Source organism: Acipenser ruthenus, chromosome 5 (genome assembly GCF_902713425.1).
Source record: "Acipenser ruthenus chromosome 5, fAciRut3.2 maternal haplotype, whole genome shotgun sequence".
Classification (NCBI taxonomy): domain Eukaryota; kingdom Metazoa; phylum Chordata; class Actinopteri; order Acipenseriformes; family Acipenseridae; genus Acipenser; species Acipenser ruthenus.
The window spans coordinates 74,725,026-74,749,206 of NC_081193.1; the positions used below are offsets into that span (position 1 = coordinate 74,725,026).

Genomic DNA, 24,181 nt, shown 5'->3' on the forward strand with positions numbered 1-24,181 from the left:
ATCAAAGGTTATGACACAGCTTACCTGACAGCCCTCAGAAGGGATAACTGTGGCTTCATACTTAGTCTGAGTGTTCACATGTCCTAGAGTTGTTTTCTCTCCAGGTTTCTGAAATGGTTTGTTGATGAAAGGTGCTGGCAAACATTCAACCTGCAAATCCTAATCTAAACCTTTTGTTAAAAAAAAAATGTATAATACATGAATGTATTCTTTCTGCATTGTGTTTAATTGTATAATAGATTGGTATGAGTAATGCAGTAACACTGTATTGAGCTTATCACAGTAAAAAAAAAAAGTGTCGTAATGGTATGTCCTGTTCTTTGGCTATACAAATGCAATTTGGTTTTCTGTTTTTAAACTTTGATTTTGGTCATAAACAGCTGAGAGTCGGTAAAAACCCGAACCGATCATAACCGACTTGCATCACTAGCTCAAGTTCTTGAAAGAGAATTACTTTGAGCACTCGCATGTGATTTGTTAAGCTATAGCCATCATTTCTTAGATATAGCCATGATCTTGTTGAAAGCCACAACTTGATTTGAAAATTCTGGTAGATCACTAAATGTACTGATCTAAAAATTTTCATTTACCAATAAAATCGATTTTGGTTAAAAAAAAAAAAAAAAAAAAAAAAAATAATAATAATAATAATAATAATAATAATAATAATAATAAATAATAATAATGTGTTTTTGCTTTTGTACACATAGACAACGTGGATATTGCAAAGATATTTGGTTTTGAGATTTTAATTTTATTTATTGTATTCAGAAGTGACCAAAACAATGGGAAGCTGTTATAAACCTGACACTGAACATTCTCTTGTAAATTTTGTCTTCTACACAAAGTCTAATAACTTAAGTGACACCAGACATTACTTACTGGAAAACCCTATTATGCACTACTAACAGCCTGACAGTCTGCTATTTATCTTAATAATTGGTACTGGAAACAAAGTTTATAATCTTCGTTTCTGAGAAAGGGATTTAAAATTTGATGGTAAATGAGATTTGTCTGGAACGGATGAGTCTCGGAGGGAGGGGGCAGTCTCTTCAATTTGACCATACATTTTAGTCTCTCGCTAGAAATAAGGTTTGTTTTTAACCTTGCTATTACCTGGTACAAGTGAACAAAAAAAATATAAAACTGTACCAGCAGTAAGTTTTAAAATCACCTTGTGTATTTAGCCTTTTGGTTTTGGACTCACTGGAAAAGTACAAATGGCGACCTCCAAAAACTTGAAGATACTCCACGCTACAGAAATTACGCAGGTTTATGTCTGCAACAGTATTGAAACCTAGCCACGAGTGGTTTAGACTAGCCCAACATGCTTTAGACGAGTCCAGTAACTTTGTTGTACAGAGACATGCACCCCCGTTTTTAGATGAGTTTCTTATCTCATGTTTTGCTGCTCTCTTGTTTTGCAGTGGAATAGGCAGAAATTGGCCTTGGGCATCAGGGGGTAGCAGCATCTTGGCTGAGTTTGGAACCCTCCATTTAGAATTCATGCACCTGAGCCAACTCTCTGGGAACCCTGTATTTGCTGAGAAGGTAAAGATAAAAGTCATTAAAGCATTGCTCAATACATTTTAACCAAACATACATAACAAAGTAGTCATTAATATTCTGCAAACTCACACATGCTATTTAATTTACAAGGCTTGTGGGCACATAGGACAAAGAGTTGTCTTTTAATATAGGAGTTGCCTCTATGCTTAACTTTTCTATGTACATGATTTTAATAAATATTGATTGCTTTGTAAAAAAAAATGTAAACGCTGTTACAAATCTTAACGTGACTTGTTTAAGTACATACTATGAATTAGGCACGAGTAAACAAATTCTGAGCTGGTTTTTATACACGTATAACGACATTAGGTTCTTAAACTTTACACATTTTGATTAGATCATGTTTCTTTGACAAAGTATTACTTTAAATAACTATTGTTGTTTATTGCTACAACAGGTAATGAACATTCGGAAAGTTTTGAACCGTTTGGATAAACCACAAGGCTTATACCCGAACTACCTAAATCCTAACAGTGGACAGTGGGGCCAGAGTAAGTAAATACATGCATTATTTTTTTCTTGTTTTGAATAGAAAACTTTCCCACATCGGAAAATGATTCTCTTTGGAATCATTAGTTAAAACAAAAGGACTTTGAAATATTCACTTGTCCTCTTTAATGTTACCACCCAATACGTGGCATTTAATTGGAATTGGTTATAGATTGCAATGGTGGAGTTATCGGGCATCAAAGGTTAATATAGGCCTAGTATTATCATTTAAAAAAAGAATATTGCTTCCCGAATGTCAATGGAAATATTCTGAACAGCATATGCATTTTTAAGGCTATCATTAGCATATAAACAGGGCCATCACAGTAATGGTAATGCACTCTCAGTCTCTCCCGCCCTCCTGTCAGCTGTATACAGCAAATCTTAGTATGGTAGCATTGCTGTGACTGTGAAGGACAAGCCTGGAAGGCTGCCAGGTTTCATGCAAATTAATTTAGTCTGGTTATTTTGACAGGAAACTGACACTGATTTGCCGCAGCATGCGTCAGTCGGGTTTGTCTCTTGTAATAATGTATATTCTAGCATCACCTATTGATGAGAGTCCCTGAAGATGAATTTGTAAGCCGCCGTTTGAATTGAGAATGTCAAAGGTTTCTATGGTAATTTTTTTTTATATATATATTTTTTTTTAAATAAGCCTTAAAGGTCAGACAAATGTTCAGCTGTGTGGGTTTGTTGTGTCATTTCATGCACTTCACACTCCATTGTCAAGTGCACCCTCCACTTTACACTGTGTGAAACTGTTTGCAACATAATTGGGTTGGTTCATAGCAAAACATCAAGGTAATGACATTTTGAAACCTGCAGTAAGTGTTTGTCGTCTTAAAGACACAGCATACTGTATTTGTACTTCTTCTCTGGGGGTGAATAATACAAATAATAAAATCTTTGATGTGGAAATACTGTTGTATGTACCTTTTTGTGTGTGCATGCATGCTTATTGTATTGCTTGGTAGGACAGTGAAGGTAGATTGGTGCTGCTTTTGCTTTTGACCACAGCAGTGTATTCTTTTTTGTTGTGTGTGGGGTTTTTTTTTCTGTTTGGTTTTTCTGTTAAAAGGAAAGTGATATGGCACTGTGTTCAGTCTGAAAAAAAATGGTGTTTAATCTTTGCAAACATATTGTTTGCATGTTCCCCAAGAGGCTGTAATTCTGATTCTGTGTCAATTTCCATGCAGTTATTTCTAATATAGACAGAACAGTACAGTATGGATTGTGGTGTGTTGTATGGATGCAGAAGGTGTAGATGTGACGTTCAACAAACACACACGCCTCTTGTGGCTGCTTTCTAAAATAAAATATTTTCCAAAGAAATTTTGAAGATTACCATTGGGAAAACTTCACTGTAGAAGGTCTTCCGTTGGGTTTTTGCAGTAACATGGTGCTGTGTCCTTCACCTCTGAAACAAGCGTTTTCTTTTTTCTTTTTTTCCATCTCAAGGACCTGCTAATAAGACTGGGTAAACATAGCATAATACTGCATTGGTGTGAATGCTGGTGTGAACCTGGCAACCATATTTTTGCTCATTTTCCGATGTGTAGTTTTCATCTTAACTATCTTCACCAAGATCCCTGTAGTACTTGTCCTTGAGCTTGATAAAGTTCAATGTTTGCTCGTCCCTGGTTAGAAAAACCCTGTCAAATGCAATGGACCATAGATTAATGAATCCTGATATTAGAAATGGCAGTGTACTGTCAACATGCAGTGTGTACTGTTACCAAAGGAAATACAGATTTACAGCATTTTACAGCATTAACAAATTGTTCCTGTTCGTGTTTATATATATATATATATATATATATATATATATATATATATATATATATATATATATATATATATATATAATTTTTTTTTTCTTTTTAAACAGCTGAAGGGCTTTTGCCAGAAACGTCCTGAAAATAATAAGATTTTTTAATCTTTTAAACCTTTTGTGTACATTTTTTAAAAACCTTTTCTTTCATAAATATATATGTGTATCTCTCGCTCTCTCTAGTAGTCAAACACTTCTTGGCAGCAGTGATCCACCTCAGACCAAGTACAATGCTGTGTCACATGAGCATCTTGTGGCTATTTGCAATATTAAAAATTATGTTTATGATTGTTAATGGGTGTTTTAGATGCAGTTCCAAATACCTGATGCCTGTATGCAGAGATTGCATTGGCCCTTATTGTGCAATAGATCATTATGTCACATAGGCATGTATTTCCCTGGTAGGTGATACAGGCAGATGAAGGGTATAAATTATCAACATTTGGCTACATTGCTGCTGAAAGTTTCATTTCTTTCAGATCATGTATCAGTTGGAGGTCTCGGGGATAGTTTTTATGAGTATTTGCTCAAGGCATGGCTGATGTCGGACAAGACCGATGAAGAAGGCAAGAAAATGTATTACGACTCCATTCAGGTAAATAAGAAATGTACATCTTCTACTCATTCGTAAAATGTAGCTTTTTAATAAGATGGGTCCATGGATTGGCAGTGGGATGCAAATCCTTTACAGTATGTCGGCAGTTTAATTTCATATTTTCTCTTTAGTCATTTGCGTACTGTAGGCTCCAAGGAAATTATACAGTATGTGAAATGAGTTCAAGCATTTTCATGGTTGCATTGAGCAGTTAAGGCCAACTTTGCTGATAGTCTCTTAGAGGCAGAGCATTGAAGGTGCATTTAGTTTAGTTCTTGTCCCATTTGTTGTCCCAACCTGGTGAGGTTGAAGCACACTTCTGGGGAATTGTATGGAGGTGCTTACTGTAGCCTAACACATTCATCCGCACTAGGTATTTACATAATTATTTGGAAAAGTGCCACATCATGATAGAATGTAGATTGATCATGGAAGGTCAATATTTTTAATTGGTCTGTTAGGGGGAAAATGGTTAAATGCAAAGTACAACAGTATTGCAAAGTAGAATTCAAAAACATACATGATAAGCTCAGTTGCTTTTAACTATTTCCAGTATTAAAAACTGAGCCAGCCCTTACCACAGATCAAATTGAATGAAATTGACACCAAATCATTTTTCGAATTGTACATCAATAGAGAAGAATCCAGTCAGACATGCCTATTCATTTATCATGGTTTTGCTATTAACACCATAATTAAGTTGACTCTCTTAAATAACATGCTTTCTAAAATGTATCATTTGTAATGTACATAAAATGATCAGCCCTTGGCTCAACAACACATAGCTAAATGTAAACCGTGTGATGGTTTATTATCACATAATAACTGGTCTTGTACCTCATCAAAGTCACTCACTTGATTACTGTGCGATTTAGAAAACAATCCAATAATCACTTTTATCCCCAAGTCACCCTGCTTATTCTAGCAGAGAGATCAGAGGTAAAATGACATGCAACATTGAGTTTGTTCAAACCATTTTCTACAATTCAATTTCTACTGCACGATTCTCCTTGAACAAGTCTGTCACCACTTCAGATAAAAGCATCTCACTGCATAAAGTCCCTGTTCAAGGAATTAACTCACTGGGGCAGTGGTTCCCAACCTTTTTCAATGTAGGGACCACCTTTGTGTTTGGATTTTGCTCACTGACCTCTTGCCACACATTTTTATGTGTGTATGTAGAAGTACATGTAGAAAGTAAAGTATTTATATAACATACCTAACTTAATGAGGTCCCTGGGGTTGAATCTTCGCTACCAGTTCATCAAGCAATGTTGTTATTTTGCACATTGAAAGTTGCTGATGGCAAAGTTCCTGTTTTTTTTTTTTGTTTAAAAAAGTCCCTTTTTTCACATTCTTAATGCTTTCTAGATAAATGGTGTCTCAATTTTGCAGGCTTAAATGCTTAGTTTGACAAAACCTCCTGACAGATAACGCACTGGGGCTTTGGTTCGTCCTCGGATCCAGTAAATGTAAATACCAGTGCTAAATATTTTGGATTGTATTTGACACAGGGGCTTTCTTTTCTTAGAAGGTGGCTGGGATTCTTCAATTCCTGTTTTTTTCCCCAGAGGTAGTGTTGAGAATTTCCTTTTTTGACATGTAGGCCTAGTCTTGTGAGATATTAAACCTGGAAATTAAACCTGAAATCGATCATTCACACTACTGTACAGTTCACAAGTCAAGCAACAAATATAGCCTCTCGTTGTTTCACATTAACTTCTGTTACTATGCAGCTAACCTCTCCCAAAACTTAAAATGGAAATAGGAATATTCCTATGTCCCTGGCAACACTGCAGCAGATGTTTGATATTGTTGAAAATGAAAAGTACATAAATCTGAGGTTTTATTATTTATTCTTTTTTATTTAGTCATTGCAGTCGAGTTAGGAATATTGAATGCTGTGCACTTCTTGAATGCGGAGTGAAAAGGCTGGAGACAGATTATGATTTTTTTTTCCTAAACAGTGAAAACAAGCAGTAGAATGAGAGCACAGGTTACAAAGATGTCCATTTACGTGAATACTATTACCGACCAAAAATAAATAAAAAAAAATACCAAAGAAAAATTAGCAAGACAAATGTGCCTTCATAATGTATAACAGTTATTTAGTTAGTATTTGTTTCACATTAGAAAGCCATTTTCAGTTAATGGTGGCGTTGAATACGATGTTTGGTATTGCATCAATGGGATGCAGACTACATACATATCTTATAATGATATATGATGTGGTTAAATTGTTGTGTTACTTAGTAATAGGCCTACATATTGTATTAGTACAACGTGTGATTGTGTAGAAATGAATTTCTCTTAATGAAATGATTATATTGTCTTGTATTTCTGCTGTGATGGGGAAAGTAAGTTGCATGTACAAAATGATGTACTAAAAAAAGTGAGACGTGGTTACATACAGAAATCTAGAGGGAATTACTGTGATGTGTGACTTGAATATAGTTCCTTAATTTAGCAGTTAGGAAATTGTAATTATAATGTTTTTCTACTGAGTGGTGCTATTTAAAGATTCATAACTACACGCTGACCCCCCCCCCAGTCTTTGATGGGCAGTCAAAGCATGTTTTTTCATTCTCCCGCACAATCTCCATGCCTCGTTTTGCTATCATCTCAGATGTAATTGAACAACTCGCTAGACATTATTTACTGTCCCATCTTCGCTGTCCTTTTTTAAAGTGTTTTCTCCACCTTCGTCATCCCACCAGTCCACCTGCCATTCTTTATGGTGTTATGAAAAGTCAAGATTCCAGCTGATGCCCTGTTGCTAATGTGCAAACACAATTGAAATCGTAGACATTATTGCCTGTTTTCTTAACCTAGGATTGCCCCACATAAATTGTGATTCGTTTCTCATTTTCTCTGTTCTGCTTATTCTGATCTTATCATTTTTCCTTTGGCCATCAGCACTGGATTCGTTATTCACCTCATACCACCCTCATCTTGTTGAGTCTGTGAGTGCAGTTGTGGTTATGTGCCTTCAAGTGGGATGTATCTTGCATTTTCTTTCCTCCATAATGAAATTACCTCTGTGGCCTACAGTTAAACTAAAACTACTAAAACCAGAGAGAGAGAGATGACTAATATCAATACTAGAATGTGGCACCGTTATACATTTAATGTCTTGGAATACCATTGCCTGTTTTACAAAGTACTGGCTGTACAGCAGCTATTTTTTCTGTTAATATAAAATTGATGAATACAAGTTAATTTCTTAGGAGAAAAAATAGATTTGTAGTGTTGTTCTTTCAAACATTCGACAGTGCACTGTCTGAGAACAGCCAATACAGTATGTATTGTAAGTGCAGACAACTGTCTTTGGACCTATTGCCAGTGAATTCCACTCAGTCCTATTTAGTCTGGGCTCGTAGTTTTTAGGTTATGCAATAAAATCTAAGAGAACATGAAAAACAGTGGTAGAAGAGAAGTGTATTTTTGCAAAGAACATTTAGAAAATTATTTATCTAGTTATTCAGTAAAAGGATCAGTCACAATGGGAGTTGACCTAATAGGGGCAACCATAACATGATCTGTTCCTGGAGAAATTAGGTTGCAAACACTAATTATGCAAAACTAAGGTTACAACAAGCTGGGGTTACCAACAAACACAATGGGTTTTCCAGTGGGAATCAAACATCCCAATGAGCAAGGCCTGTGAGTAGGTGTAGTTTATGCCAGCACCTACTGAACTCTCAAGGTTTTGTTCTAGGTTTAAGTATAGTATTTCACTTTTTTGCAACATACAAATAGTTGAGTTTTATACTGTAAAACTATTGCCCTAAAGAGTTTCACTGAAATGTATTTCATTTTTTACATTTCATCACATTCTTTTTTAGGTGCTTGCAATTCATGCTGCATGATGACAGCTTTTCTGCCTGCCATAAAAGTGACTACTTGCGCCCTGAGTTTTGTGTTGCAACCACACCTAACCAAAATGCAGAAACACCCTTTGCAATGAGATGAGATTAACATCTTCCACAGGGGGACCTGCTTCTGTAGAAGTTTATGAGTGTAAACTTTGTCCCTGCAGGCCATCGAGTCACACTTAATTAGAAAATCCAGAGGGGGCTTCACCTATATTGCAGAGTGGAAGGGAGGCTTGCTTGAGCACAAAATGGGTCATCTGACGTGCTTTGCTGGAGGCATGTTTGCACTTGGGGCAGATGGGGCACCAGATGAGAAGACTGGACACCAAATGGAACTGGCTGCTGAAATCGCACGCACATGTCACGAGTCATATTCCCGCACCAGTAAGTGAAGTCTTCTGAAAACCTCTATAACAGTCGTTCAGCTGTCAAAAACAGAATAGTATCTTTTCAATACTTGTACTAGCAGAGGTGCAAGGTTTTCCCTTTTGATATTTCAACACTATTGAAAAATGCTGAATCATTAGCCCCCCGTTCCAGTTTTAGTTATAGTGTGATAACATCCCCTGTTGACTTTGTGCTGGTTTAGATGATCAGAATGGTGCCTCTGCATGATGGGATGATCGTGGCATGACAGTTAACAGTATTGGGCTTTGGTTTGCGCACAGACAAACTCAGAACTGCTTGGGGTGACTTGCAGAGGGTTTTGTACTGCAGTGTGTTTGAGAGAATATTTTCCCACTGTTTTTGTATACAGCCAGATTACCACAGAAATCTCTGACCAGATGTCTGTGATTTTGCAACAAGAACCTGTTCCTTGAAGTCCTTGCTAATGCTACACATTTCTGTTACATTAAAGGGCAACGTTCACTTGTAATTTGTTTTGAGAAAACAACATGAATATTGCTACACAGGTGTTTCTGTAGTCATATTGCATATCGTTATTGGAAGACTGGATATGTAGGGCTGGAAAAGGTTTCTGAAATGTTTTTATTTTCCTTCCTGTTTTTTTTTTTTCTCTCCTTCTCTTAGCTCTGAAACTGGGACCAGAAGCCTTCCGGTTTGACGGTGGTGTTGAAGCCATTGCCACAAGGCAGAACGAGAAGTACTTCATCTTGCGACCCGAGGTTATTGAGACGTACATGTACATGTGGAGGTTTACTCACGACCCCAAGTACAGGCAGTGGGGCTGGGAGGCAGTGCAGGTGAACTGTTTGTTTTTTGTTTTGTTTAACAGTATGATTAATTCAGCTCTTTCCTTATTTTGCGCATTAACTATTTCTGCCTATCCACCAAGCCCTGCCTATTGATGTAATATAATTGGCAACATATAATTATTTCCTTCTTGTTTTTTAGAATATGTTTGTTATATTTTTATTATACCAGATGTAGCCGTGTAAAAGCCCCAGGACCGTAAAGTTGGAATTTAAACAAAGTTGGGGGGTTGACTTGGACAGGGGTGAACATACAAAAATTTTTCAAAAAAAGATTCAAATCAGTTTTTGTTATTCAACTTAGCCATGTACTTTTGTAAATTTTAGCATTATGTTAATATGTCAGTCATGGGCATCTGCATTGTAGAATCTGGTATGGCATGTTGTCTCAGTTGCATTAACTAAAAGGAAAGCACTGTTTCTTTCTGTGTGTGTGTGTGTGTGTGTGTGTGTGTGTGTGTGTATTTATTTATTTAATGACAGAAATGTGCGTGACAGGCAAAAGCTCCCCATAACACATTTTGCAAGAGAAAAAATTGGCTGTGAAAAGATGTATTTTTCCAAGGTTTATTTCCTTTTCATATCAATGCAGGCACTGGAGCAGTACTGCAAAGTAAATGGTGGATATTCTGGGATTAGGGATGTTTACGCCAGTCACCCAAGCCATGATGATGTGCAGCAAAGCTTCTTCCTGGCAGAAACACTCAAGTAAGCAGACAAACCAACCAAGATTATAAGGACTGCGCTCCAGAATGGTTATCCATTTCCAAATCTGATCCCAGCATTTTATAATGTTGGCATTCAGCAACTACCATAACATTGAGTGTATGTCTTAAACCAGAGTTGTAACGAGTCACCAAAATTGGGACTCAAGTTGAGTCATTGTGGAGTAAAGACTTGAGTCGAGTCTTTGACATGCCAAGCTCGAGTCGAGTCACTAAACTGCTAGAGTCACTTCGAGTCATTAGTTCTGACCAGTGCTTAATTTGTAAAGAAAGAGGTGCCGAGGCGCAGGCAATGACAATAATACCGTCGTTAAGAAGCGCACATTCAAAATCATAACACATTTATTTGAAAGAGTATTGTACGTACTAGTGTTAGATATGTACGTTCACGTATTGTACATGTAAAAAGTAGTAGTACGTGCAGAAAACCTCAGGACAAATAATAAATAAAAAAAAGCCTGTACACATGTTTTGTTATGGTTTTGCATTTAAATGGTTTAAAAAACAAACAAATTAAAAGGCATTCATAGGACTCCAGAAGGACGACATTGATTTAAAAAAAAAACACACTATTATCAGCGATGTGAATGCAACAGAAGCCGCGGGTACATTACTAAAATGATTAATTACACTTTAGCTAGGTAGTTGTTATCTTAGTACAGAGGCACGGGAACAAATTTCAAAAAAGAGGGGGGGAGGGGAAAGAGTATTTTTAAATGTATAGAAAATAGTCATTTTTTTGTGCATTTCATAATCATATGCACAGACCAAACCGAGTGAGTTTCATAAGGAATAACACAGTGGCACGAAATAACCCGAGTCAAAAAATGTACGTTTTGTTTAGCCTAACGTTAAAAACCAACAAGGCAACACATTAATAACTATGTTGCAAAACAGATGTTGCATAAATAAAATGCAACGACCTCCTTGGATGTCTTATTAAAATACTGATATACAAATACAATACATTCATCTGCGGCACTATAACACCTTAATTCTGTTTGACACGTTATGTCAATTCACAAACTGAACAATTGTATACCATTGCAGTGTATTGTTTGCAATATGTAGCGGCTACATTGTACCCGATTCAAAAACCAAAAAGCACCTACATGTTTGCAACAGCTATAGAAACACTATCCCAAAAGCTTACATTTTATTTCAGATACATTACTTTTAAAAACAGTAAAAACATGTACCTTAACTGTACATAAAATAAAATGGATCTGTTTAGATTGGGCTACTCCAAAATCTGGTTTGTGCTCCAGTGTCATGATTACAAAATTCTTCATAAGGGATACCACATCAAGACTGTCAAGTATGCCACGGTGGACAGGATGTGCGCGTCTTTTTTGACTCGTGCTGCGTAACCCGTTTTTAAGGCATCTCAAACTCTGGTCTATTAATAACAATTAATAACATTTTCTTCATATTTTTTGTTCAAAACAACGACACCCACCATTAAAAAAAGGCAACGAATACTGTAGGTTACAATTTAAAAAATAAAATAAACAAAACATTTAAAATGAAAGGGTCTTCCTTAACGACTGAATGTCCCTTGTTGAGTTCTTACCGAAAACATAAAATGTCGCTTACAGAAAGCCATTAGCTACTGAAAGAAAAACAAAACAAATAAAAAAAAAACTAACACGAATTCCAAATAGTGCAACTGGAAATTATTGTGCGCTTTTGAATGGCAGAGAGGCACATTGCCTAGGCTGTAATAGTTACAAAGCCAATAAAAAAGTACATGACAGAGAAGCACTAAAAATACAGAGTTTTTAAGATTTCTTCTTTGGTTTAATTACATTAAGTGGCATACGAACATTTGGTCTTACTATAGTAAAAAGCAACGCACAGGCAATTTTTATGGTTTGTTTATTGAGAAATATATTGACATAGGTTAAAAGTTAATCCTTTATTCTATAATATAAAACAATGTTTTGTTCAGAATTGGATTTTAAAGGGCAATTTAAAAATAGCTACAAAGCACCAACTCCCTTCAGAGATATTGTATTCATCAATAAATAGCTAAAATACATACATACATTAAATAAAGAGAATAGTGAGCACCAAATACTTCCCAAATGATTTACTTTTCAAGCTTTCACTAGGCAACATTTTACTTATTAGAAATGTTTTAGGTGCATTCATAACCTTTTATTTGTGTGCTAACAAAACCTGAAAAATAACTTCTAATTAGTGCTTTTTCTGCCGTGTTGTTTAATTTGCCCTGGCATTTTTTTTTTATATATCGAATATCGACTACCTACTCATTTTGGAAAAATACCGCTTGCATTAATTCAGGTTCTCATTTTAGCCATTGAAAAAAAAACTGAACACCTACCGGTATAAATTAGTGGCAGTCCGGTGCTATGTTTTGAATGCAGTTTATTCATATTATCGTTTTACAGTGCTGGCAGGTTGCAGCCTGCTTGTTTCTCTCCCAGTCGACCTGTATATAAAAGTGAACTCCACCACCGCAGGTCATTTTAGTGTACTCTCCATGTTTTGTTTTTTTCGCGTCTGTGACAAAACTCAAAAATCGCTATTTTCCTCAGGATTTTCTGTGATGAGTGATCGGAAATCTGTCTTTGCTTCCCACCTACACATTTGATTCTGGCACTCCCTGCTGCTTGTGACGCTATGATCACAGAACGATGCTATAGGTTAGAAAGGTGTTTTCTATTTCTTTAGCAACTGTCTTAACAACCAGGCAGGAACCTGTTTATGAAATGCAAAATGACAAGATGACTGTGTGTATTAGAGAGGGGCTGCATGTATTGAAAATGAAATGTTTGTTATTGATTTTATCATAGACAGTGATTCGAGTCAGATGTAGACCTTTTTGAGTGAGTCGAATCGAGTCATGTTTATTAAGCAGGGAGTCGAGTCTTTTGCTTGCAGGGACTCGAGTCGAGTCATTTGATGGTAATGACTTGAGTCGAGTCACGAAATATTGCGACTTGATTCCGAATCGAGTCGAATCATTACAACTCTGTCTTAAACGCCTTGGCAGTTTTTGTTTTAGACTTTTAAAATGAGAATGCAACTTATGTTCAGAAATAAAGTCACCGCCACTTAATCGGGACACTGATAATTGGGATTTTGGCTTAAATGGGACAGAACTCTGGGAGACAGTTCTTCCCAGTGCTATTTATGTCATTTAATTGTGATACAGTATTTTCAAATGATGAATGGAGATCGCTTTTCAGAGCAAGGTAGGTTCGCGCAGTGCAGTGATTACTTGATTAAGCTGTGACTTGCGTAAACCAGTGGTTTAGCCTCACCTGTCATTTGCGTGTTGTCATCATGGCTGAGAAGTGAAAACGAGTTGATTTGCCTCTGGCTCAGAAGGTTGAATTCTTGAAGCTGGAGTTTCCTGTGGTTTCTCAGGCTGCTGTGGCAAAGAAATTTGGCGCGTAAACATCACAGGTGTCTTGTCATGTGAAAGGTAAAGATGAAATCCTGCAGCAGTTTGAAAACAACGTCAATCCACCTGAAAAAGACAGGGAGGGGAGGTTGGCAACGCACACTTGTGGTTTAGACAGAAATTAAGTCAGGGAGCTTGAATTTCTGGCCCCATGCTGAAGCAGAAAATATAAACAGCAATTAATTTTGTTTTAGGATTAAAATTAATTGACCTGTATTTCAAATAATGCGTTTAACATGTATTCCTAACGTGATGTAATTTCATTCTTTTTATTTTTATTTAGAAATTAAAAATACAGGAAACAAAATACGTCGTAAATTATGAATATGTGTGACCTAAGGTCCTCTTAAATGCCTCTCGTTTAATTGGGACAGCCACTTAGTAAGGATATTTTTACATCTCTCCAGGCATCCCAATAAAGGACCGCCGACTGGTACAGGTAGAGTTATATCAAATAAATTTTAAAATTGCAGGGTATATAATTTTAAAAGCTACTGTACAAAGCATAGTGTAGGCATGGGCTTTGTCCCCTTCAGGGAATGATGACTTGTAGTTAAGTGCTTCTGTGTGAAACATGAAAGTCCTACTATGGGGAGGTAGAAAAACTCTATATACTCTACCTGGATCCCAGTTAATGAGCTCCTTCGAGATCAGAAACACTAGCCAGGTCTTGTCAAACTGAAATGGAGCACTCAACAGCCCTTTGAGGTAAATCTATTTAGAGTTTTGTAGGGCAGTTAGAGGACTCAAATATATAGATTAGATGTCACGTACACTGAACTGTAAAAAAAAAAAAAAAATTCCTTTCCTTGTTGCTTTTGAAGGAAAACAAATGTTTAAAGGACTTTAAATATGCTCAACCCCCAGTTTATTTGAAGAAACATCACTGAAAGATATCATTCTTGTTTGCCCCGATTGGTGTGCAGGTTGCAGTCACACATTCTGCTTTAAAGAAATACAGTAAAGTAACATTAGTTTACATTATACATGTTATGTAAACTATCATAACATTTATTATTGGTTGTCACTGTTGCCTGGAGAAGATTATTGCCAGGTCATCAGGCTAGCCTCTAAGTGAGGTTTGAACTGTGTCTTTTAACCCTTTGCGGTCCATTTATTAATCGCGCGTCAGGCACGTCAGGTCTAATTAATTTTCACACGCGCAGTTAATTTTAGACGCGCTGTTTAAAAGTATTTTTTTCCACAGTCAAACGGGTTTAAATGGCCCTGCATATCAACAAAGCACTCACTAGGCATCTCCAGCCCCGCCCCACCCTTTCGCTCGCTATAGCTTTCACCTATGTAAGAAATAAATAATAATAATAATAATAGTCATACATACCGATCGATCATCTCCGGATCACTCGTTTATAACCAAACTCCTCAATAATGCGATCCAAGTCATTATTTTATTACTATAACATCTCAAAAAAGCTCTGCAAATGTCTGTGTTCTCTGTGTGCTGATTCAGTCAGCCAGCTTGTTTACTTACGACCGCCCCGTTATCCGATACCTGATACCATGTATGACTATTCATGAGATACGCCTTTTTTATTATTATTTTTTTTTTTCGACTTGTCTCGGCTCCTGTCGCTCCCACTCGGCAATTGAATGGTTTTCTCGGCTTTTTCCGGAGAAAAAACGACTAGAAACTGTTTTTTGCGTTGCTATAATGATGTCGGACCCAGTCCGACAAAGGACCTGTGAGGAATAATTGCAATGTCGGACCCAGTCCGACAATGGACCGCAAAGGGTTGAAACAGTTAACTACTAAATAGGTTTTTAAGCAATGTATTGAATCCATTTTTTTTTTTTTTATTAGCACAATTAATAATTACAACTTCAACTCCATGTTGGCAGTATAACATGCTTTCTTTTATTTCTGGGCACATCCATCCATGTGCCCAGGAATAATCTTACTTACAAGATGCTGTCTGCAGCATCTTTGCACCTGACCGCCTTCTGTAGGTTTCTGCTACAGTACAGCATTCTACTTACTGTGCTCACCTGCTTGATCTGAACGTGGGTAATCACGTGTAAAACTACAACATTGCTTTCAGTGCTTAATATGCAGTTAATTGCACCTGATTGTTCTATTATTGCTGGGTGTAAAAGAGGTCAAGGAGGGGCTTTGTTGAAGTGTCTGTCAGTAGCTTGGAAGGTTGGGGCCAAGGTGTAGGAAATCCAACTGGTAGTATGCCACTGTGTGCCATGAGAACTAAAGAAAAGGTGAGGGAAGTTGACTCCCTTAGGATTCAGCAGGGCTTAGAGAAGACAAAGAGGCTTGTGGCAGTTACTGAAGAATGTGATTATGACTCGGGCAGAGCCCCAGCCCCGAATGCCAACTCTGAGGAATCTCTGCCCGGTGGCTCTGCGGCACAGCTGGTTGATGTATGCAACATTTATACTTCTGCTAGAAGGCACAGTGAATCTACACAGAATACCTTTTGTAATTGATGATAGTACAATGCAAGGAACTGTAAGGAATATATATTATGATGTAAGGCAGTAACAATAGCTGAGGTGCTATATCATTTTATTTATTACATTTGTTTTCTTTTTTTTTGTAAGAGAGCAGGACTGAATGTGGTAACTTCACTTTGGACAACCAGTAATGCCAGTGGTCGAGCTTGGACTTTCTTCAAAATTTCAAAACTCTCAACAATCCATCATAAGGGAAAACTTACAAGAAAAAAAGTTGGGGCTTGTACTTTCCTCAGTATGGACTAGCCACACTTATATTGGAGGCGGCCATACATATATCAGACCTGTATTGCTCATCCAGTTGTATTGCTCATCATTCTCTGCTTTTGACACTATGCTTGGACACTGCTTTTCATGATGACTGACTTTTTCCTGATGCTTACACCTATAATATATTTCATGTATTTTTAGTAGGGCTGTCAATCGATTTAAAATTGTCGATCGGTTAATTTATGGGCATTGGTTAATTAATCTGTAGCTTAATCCGTGTATATTTTTTATAAAGGTAACAATATAGCAGCTGTCTGGCATAGTAATACTAAAAAATCAGTAGAATCTAAAAAAAAAAATATATATAAGCCCAATAGGAATTTGGTCTTTTTAAAAGCATTTTTTATTATTATTTTTATTTTGTTAAATGTAACACATTTTCACAGAATAACCGTACTTTCGGGCCACTGTCATTCACATACCTGAAAACACAAGACAGCTGAGCTGCGTTTCCAACATCGGTTGTTTAATCTACCATTATAGCTACATAGTGGAACCTTCCTGTACTTCTGCATCAAGCAGAACCTGAGGCACCGAAGAGATTAAGCCATTTTGAATCTTGTTATAGGTACCCGAGAATACTGTGGCTATTGACATGCGATTGCTGAACATGCTGTCGTAGTCAGAAATCAGAGAAAGTAATTCCACATAACTACCTCTATTTGAGGAATTGATGCTTTCATCGTTCCCTCTGAATGCCAGTTCTTGCTTGCCAAGGTAAACAACAGAATCAATCAAGAATTTAAGAAACTCACGATTTTTTCTTACTTGCTCATTGTGATGAGCAAGATGAGCATTGCTTCTGCTTATCCAGTTGAACATCAATCCGAGTTTGTCCAAATGTTTTGAGTGTTACAGTGGCTCACAAGTGACTTTGGGAACGCTCCTGTTTTTGTGCTGACTTCGTTAGACATCCTAGATTGCTGTAGCCAGTGCTGTTCCATATCGCGTTTTCTGTACTGAACAAAATACAGTTCCAGCAGTATAATGTTTTTAATTGACAGGTACCGGTAAGCCACGGACACTTTTTCATAATTTGAATGTTGGAAGTGGCAAGTATATCACTTTCCTTCCTGTGTCAGTTCAGGTATTTGTGGCGTATACCTCAATTTTTTCTGAGAAAGTTCTTATTGAAAATTGATTCGTAACCAAAACGACTACAATGTCTGCATTGTCTTATGACATGCTTTGATTAATTTGTAAAAAGCAATTTGAAATATTACTTTGAAGTTTTCAATATAATTCTCAATAACAGTCCCTAAGTAAGCAATATCGTGCGAAATTGAGCTATTCTTACACCCTTACCCTAGCATATTTATGTCCCACCTCTGCTCACTAATGATTGGACAGCTGCAAAACCAGGGTAGAGCTTTGACTTTCCCATTGGTTAAACTCCCAATTATGTCCTGCCTCTGCTCACTTATGATTGGACTGCCGCGGAGAAAATTCAGGTCTTCTATTGGTTGATTTTATTTTATATACAAAAAAAAAATTCTGCCAGATTTTTTAAATTGTAAAAAAAAAAAAAAAAAAAAAAAAAAAAAATCTGCGATCAACTCTTTAGTTGATTAATCGGTCTGATTTAATCTGTTAATCGGAGCAAGCCCTAATTTTTATATATCCCTACTAGGGAACATTTATTATACCAAGTCTAATTAATTTTGCATTCCATGTTCTGAATTAGGTCTGAACCCATGCCTCATTGATAGTTTTAGGCTAACAGAGATTTGACTTTGAAAACCATTTAATCTCAGATAAAAAGGTAGGCCAGATAATAAATGTTACATTTGTGAGCATTCTTAGCCAGTGCTTATTAACTGATAAGTACACAAGTTACTGATGTAATCTCATAGAGTCACTGATGTAACCTTATCGAAAAGATTCCTGTAGATTTAGTGATGGCGAGAATGTGCAGAGTCTGCATAGTATGGCGATGTGTGTGTCCTTTCAAAGGCTATCCTGTGTGATGAATGTATAAGGCAGAAACTTTTTTTTTTTTTAGTCTTTTTCAGCCAGCATGTAAGTCCATCATCAAACGAGTCCTTGTTAGTGGGAAATCTCTCGAACAGTGTGTGCTAGATAAATCTAATTCTTACTGGGAATGTATCTTAAAAATCTCACACGTCAGTGACCTTGTTTCAGAGTTGCAGGGCCTTGTCTTAGGAAATCCTTGTTAGCAGGATATCTCTTGAACAATGCAAGGAAGGTTCATGTAATGGGATAATATCCTTACAAAATCACATGTGACCTTCACCTCTTAACAAACATATCCATATCATATGCATCTTGTCCATACAAGAGTACCTAAAGATCAGCTATGCAGGAGCGCTAGCATTCTTGGCTCATTGAACTATGAAAGATGTAATTTTCTTAGCCTTGACTGCAGGCTTAATTTTAATTTTGAGGTCAAATCCTTTTGCAATGATGATTTGTTTCTGCCCATTCCAGGTATCTGTACCTGCTGTTTTCAGAAGATGATCACCTTCCCTTTGAACACTGGGTCTTCAATACAGAGGCACATCCACTACCAGTCATCAGGAAAGATGTAAAGAAACCAGAAGTGTAGAAAACCAACAACTTTTTCAAGAAATTGTGGCATCTCTAAAAGGCAGATGACAGACTTCTCTACTCTTTACTCCACTGTCTTGTAACATACATCAAATCCGAGAAGAAACTGGATCAATAGATCTGCAAATTTGGGGTTATTGGTCATTTAGGTAATCTTGCCCCTGGACTCTATGAAACTCATGTAAGTGTACATGATTTGTGTCCCCAGCCTTACAGCATATAGCTAACAGTGCATGTTCCCTGTATTTTCTAATAGAAGGATCTGACTGCAGAGATAGACTGCAAGATTCTTTCCTCCTCTGTGAGGAGATGGAGGCCGTTTTCAGCTGTAATTTTTGCTGTGTTGCAAAAAAGCCATAATGAACTGAATAGAAAGCTTTATTATTCACAAAACTTTTTTTCTGTTTTGTTTTGTCACTCATTTTGCATCTGTGGTGTCCACTGAACATCAAAAACGACAGCTGACTAAAATTGTCTTTTTTTCTGATGTACAGTATGCATACTTTTTTCTAAGATCACCTTTTTAATGTGAAACCCTGGGTCTCTAGTTTAATACTGGTTACCATAGTGCACAGCCATTGTATCCAATCACGTTAAAATAGGGCCTTATCTGTCATTCAGAATAATACATATTCACGCTGCCGAGTTCATTGTTTTTGTTGGAGAAAGAAATTCTTGCTGCTTTTGAGTTCTGTGTGTAGTGGTGTGGTTTAGGTTACTGTGGCTTGGTTCATACTTCCACACTGCCACCTATTGTAACTTGGAAATGAGTGCATCACCCCCAAGATCAGGCTGGTCACCCCATATGCAACTGCAAAGTAGGAAATACAACATTTCTAGGAAAACTACCTTTACAAACTCTCAGTGCTTGCCTCCCAAAGACATTGTAGTAATGAGGGGACAATATGCCATTGTGTCCCTTTGCTAAAGAATGCAGATACAGTATAGCAATTTGAGATGACACACATTTTGTTCACACATGAAAATATGTTCTTGTAAAATTTCATAATTGTCTGTGTCATAAGTCTACTGAGTTTTACATAGGAAGATGTTGGATTATGAATGAAAAAATTGGGACAATCATTGTGGTATTTACCATGAATTTAATTTATAATTTTGACATTCCGTTTTCTCTGTTTCCCCTTAGATGTATTTAAAATCAAGCTGTCAACATCTAATATCTGTTATCCATCTAAATATTTTAGAAAAATATTAGTGAATTTTACTGATGAAGTACAGACAAAGAGAAGGAGATGTGATCCCTTTTATTGGACTAAGTAATTAATCGCAAGCTTTACCTCCAGAGGGCTCTTCTTCAGGTGAAAGTAGAAAAGAGATTGAAGTAATAATGGAGTAATACTGATGAAGTAATAATGGTGGGGATTTGCCTTCCAATTATGTTTTTGTGTTTTGTTTAATTTATCTTGGAAAACACAAGCTTTTTATAAAGTATGGTATTTGTTGTGGGATTCTAGGTGGTGTAAAAAAAAGCACAATTAGGAAACATTTCATTATAAAATGAGAATAAAGAGGTGTGAGGAAACAAGTACTTTGAATAGACTCATTGTCCTACACTGGATTGTTAACTATTCAGCTATACAATGTTTACTGTATATGAAGTTCCTATTAGTAGGCAAGCCAATCAAATAAAAACTTGGGTGTTGTAGCTGGAAGGATTTTTTTTGTTTGTTTTTGTTTGTAAAATGTGCTTTAAAAAAAACCAAACACAACAATTAAAATATTTTTTTAGGAAGTAACAAAGACCCTGTTTACAAAGGTTTTTTAAAACAGAAATGTAGTCTGTTTTTGATGGTTTAAATGAAGTTTTGATGTTTATCAAACTGATTTTAAATGACTATTTAACTTCAACGTTCATGCATCGGAAAATCCATCAAAGCGGACTTAACCTTTCAGGTGTTTAAAGATTTGTACTTTGTGAAGGGGTGAAGTTACTCCACAGGCTACTGACCCATTCTGTTTGTTGGACCAGGGGATATTGGAACTGTCTAGACGAATGCTTAGAAAAAACACAGCTCATTTTGGTTGACCTCACTTTCTTAAACATCTGATGCATTGCTTACGTTGTCTTTGATACCATATTATGTCTGATAAAACACACAACAAACATTTTGTTTTTCTGTGACTGTGCATCTAAAACAGACCTTTTACATAATTGAAATAACTACATAGTTTTATCCTACACTAAATGTAGCAATATGCACATTTATTTGTTACTGCCATTCTTCAAATTCTCTCCTGCTAAGATACTGTTTTATGAGGCGTAATATGGTGTACATGTCAACGTTCATTTATTTTCGCTAAATCTGCTTTTATATCATTATGTGAAAGGAAATACATTCCAGATAGCGCTGTTCCTAAATGTGTGCACAGATTATTGCTTTTATGATCACATGGTTGTCTAGGGGTTCATTGTGTATATTTGCATATTTCTGCCTGATATACCCTTTTATTCTCTTATTCTCATTTTAGGACATATTTGTGGGGGGGGGGTAAACTGGTGTATTGCCTATCTAACTATAAAGGAATAAAAACAAGAGTTGCAGTTGTATGTACAGTAGTTATCTGCAAAATGAGCCTACTTTGTTTCACTTGGGGTATGTTCTGTGGTAATACTGGAATTGTGTATGTACTGTATAGTGTACAGTTAAGTGTAATTTCTCTACATCTATAAAACAAAATGTAAGGGTTTATTTTCAAATGCCAACTAAATGTATCTGGCTTCATGACATAAACGGGAATCATACAGTACATCACAATGCCTTTTTGTGAAATGATTATGCTTTTTGTGTTGAAATTGTAATATGTGACTGTACACTTGTGGAATAAGCATTCCATTGCACATAGTTTCTTTTCATTTTATATGCAATTAAATGTGTGTGTTTTTTTTCATTTATATTTGTTTTTAATATGTAAATATTCCATTCTCGCATATATGCCTTTCCACCTTTATATCAATCTATGACGTTACAGATTATATCATTAAAATGAGCTGCAAAATTTTTAATAACTATATTTGTAACATTTCTCTATTGTGAATAAAATTCTTTTACTAAATTAACTGTTGTGATGTAAATTGTCGTAGAAAAGGCTTCAAAAGGCTGCTTTCCTGATACCTTCAGTGGCAGTTGCAGACCTGTTAATGTCTTGATAACTTGAATACATCTTTCAAGCTTACCAGTACAATTAGATTTAAAATACAAGAATCCTGTGAGAGAAGAGTTAGTAAATCATATGGAAATGAAAATGTGTTTGTTGTTGCATGATTTACTGCTGAATAAATGGATTATAATGTAAATGTTATGTGTAGCGGATACAGCTGTTGTGTTTCCCGACATGTACCTTCCTGTGTTGAAAACAGAGCTACTTGGCCAGCCTCTTGTACCTACCATCAAATTTCATCCATAACCTTTATGTACAGCTGTGGCCAAAAGTTTTGCATCACCTAGAATTTTATGATTGAGACATAATGTGTTTATTTATTTTTTATTTTTGTAAATGAACATAAGTAGTAAAGGTATGACACCATGTGTGAGAGTGCCTTTATTACCCCTTGATTGATTTATGGCCCCATACGCCCCGACCCTTCCAGCGATGCATTTATCCCCACCCCATCCTGTAACGTGTTATGCCACCCACATCTGCTTACGTCCTTTATGATCGACAGGACCAGTCCCCACCCCTCTGACGTCATTTAGGGTCGGCCATTTTTTAAAGCCATGCGGCTCCCTCTGTTGGTTTAATATGGCTGTTTCTATATAGGTTGATTTGTGTGAGTGCGAGATGTTAATATGCATTTTATTATTATGGTGTGGTTTACTTTTGGTTTAAGATGATGGTTGTAGTGCTTGTGTTAACAGGGGGGGCTTGCGGGGCTTGGAGGTCTTGAAACATTTGCAGTGAAGAAGTATTATAAAATGAAAAAGGGTTTGAAACAAAGCAAAAAACAATTCCTGTCCGTAGGATTCGAAACCACGCTGACACATTAGTCAAATGGATCTTAAATCCATCGCCTCGGCCACGACAGCAGCTTAAAACAATAAAAACAATTAAAAAAAAATAATAATAATAGACGTACTGTGCTCTGTGGGGGTTGTTCTACTGACCCCTCCTATTTTAAGGTTGTGGTTAAGAGGGTGTACGCCCCTGTTTGATGGTCCTAGGACAAGTCTGGGCTTGTTTTCAGTGTCTTGGGTGAAGGGTTGTCTTTCAGTCCTGATAAAAGGAGGAGCGCATTCTCTTGATGCTTAAGAGTTCCAAACACGTCTTCTGAAACCTTTATTCTGAATACTTTTCGGACAACGCTGTTCTCGAGACTGCTGATGTCGGGATGCTTAAACCTGTAAATGAGGAGGAGGATGTCATGAAAGATTTTATAAAAGCTTTTGAAAAGTCTTGACTCCGTGTTGGAGACTGAGGATGTCCCCGACGGATCTTTCGATCGGATGTTAAAGATTGCAAAGGGTCTCCTCTACTAGAAGTGATCATAAACCGTAATCTCAGGAAAAATTGCGAGGGTTGTGCGGTGCACCACCCTAGCCAGCGAATACATACCTGCCTTTTCAAAGCTGATACCGGCTATTTCAACAACCTTTTTGAAGTAATACTAGAAAAAATCCACATTCCATGGCTAAAAATTCTGGTGTCTAAAGCTCTTGCTTGTTTCAATATTCACCCATCTTTGACCAAGATCAAGAAACTGGTGGAGGACATTTTACAAGAATTAAGGCCGGAGCCTTACGTAAGAGAGAAACTACAACAACTCCAAGAAGAGCTGGATGATGAGACCAAAGCTGTGGTGAAGAAAATAACTCATTCCTACTACCATTGAAGTTTTACTCAACCCCACGCTCCTTTAGCATATTACGGTGTTAGTGACTTTTAATATGGGGAATATTTTGACTCCAGCTAAAATACGCTATGCTGTGGAAGGACTATTTGAGTTAATAGCCGAAAAAGTTGCATGTAAGAGACTCTTTCAAAATAACCTCTCTGTAAATGTAAAGATGTACAACAATCTAAAAATAGTTACAGATTTAATACCCAAAGTTGTTGATGATGAAGAATGGGTTGTGATGCTTGCCGATTCTGTACAAGGTAATACCCC

At 36.7% G+C, this 24,181-nt stretch overlaps 1 protein-coding gene across 1 annotated transcript in view; it reads left to right on the forward strand.

Annotated features, from left to right (window-relative positions):
- Positions 1-22,135, forward strand: part of LOC117402823 (mannosyl-oligosaccharide 1,2-alpha-mannosidase IA-like) — a 139,406-nt gene extending 117,271 nt beyond the window's left edge. The window contains exons 6-12 of the mRNA XM_034004326.3: positions 1,428-1,551; positions 1,967-2,060; positions 4,372-4,487; positions 8,527-8,746; positions 9,395-9,567; positions 10,169-10,284; positions 18,937-22,135. Of these exons, the coding sequence (XP_033860217.1) occupies positions 1,428-1,551; positions 1,967-2,060; positions 4,372-4,487; positions 8,527-8,746; positions 9,395-9,567; positions 10,169-10,284; positions 18,937-19,054 (961 nt within the window). The 3' untranslated portion in view covers positions 19,055-22,135. The remainder of the gene's footprint in view (positions 1-1,427; positions 1,552-1,966; positions 2,061-4,371; positions 4,488-8,526; positions 8,747-9,394; positions 9,568-10,168; positions 10,285-18,936) is intronic.
- Positions 22,136-24,181: the final 2,046 nt, after the last annotated feature.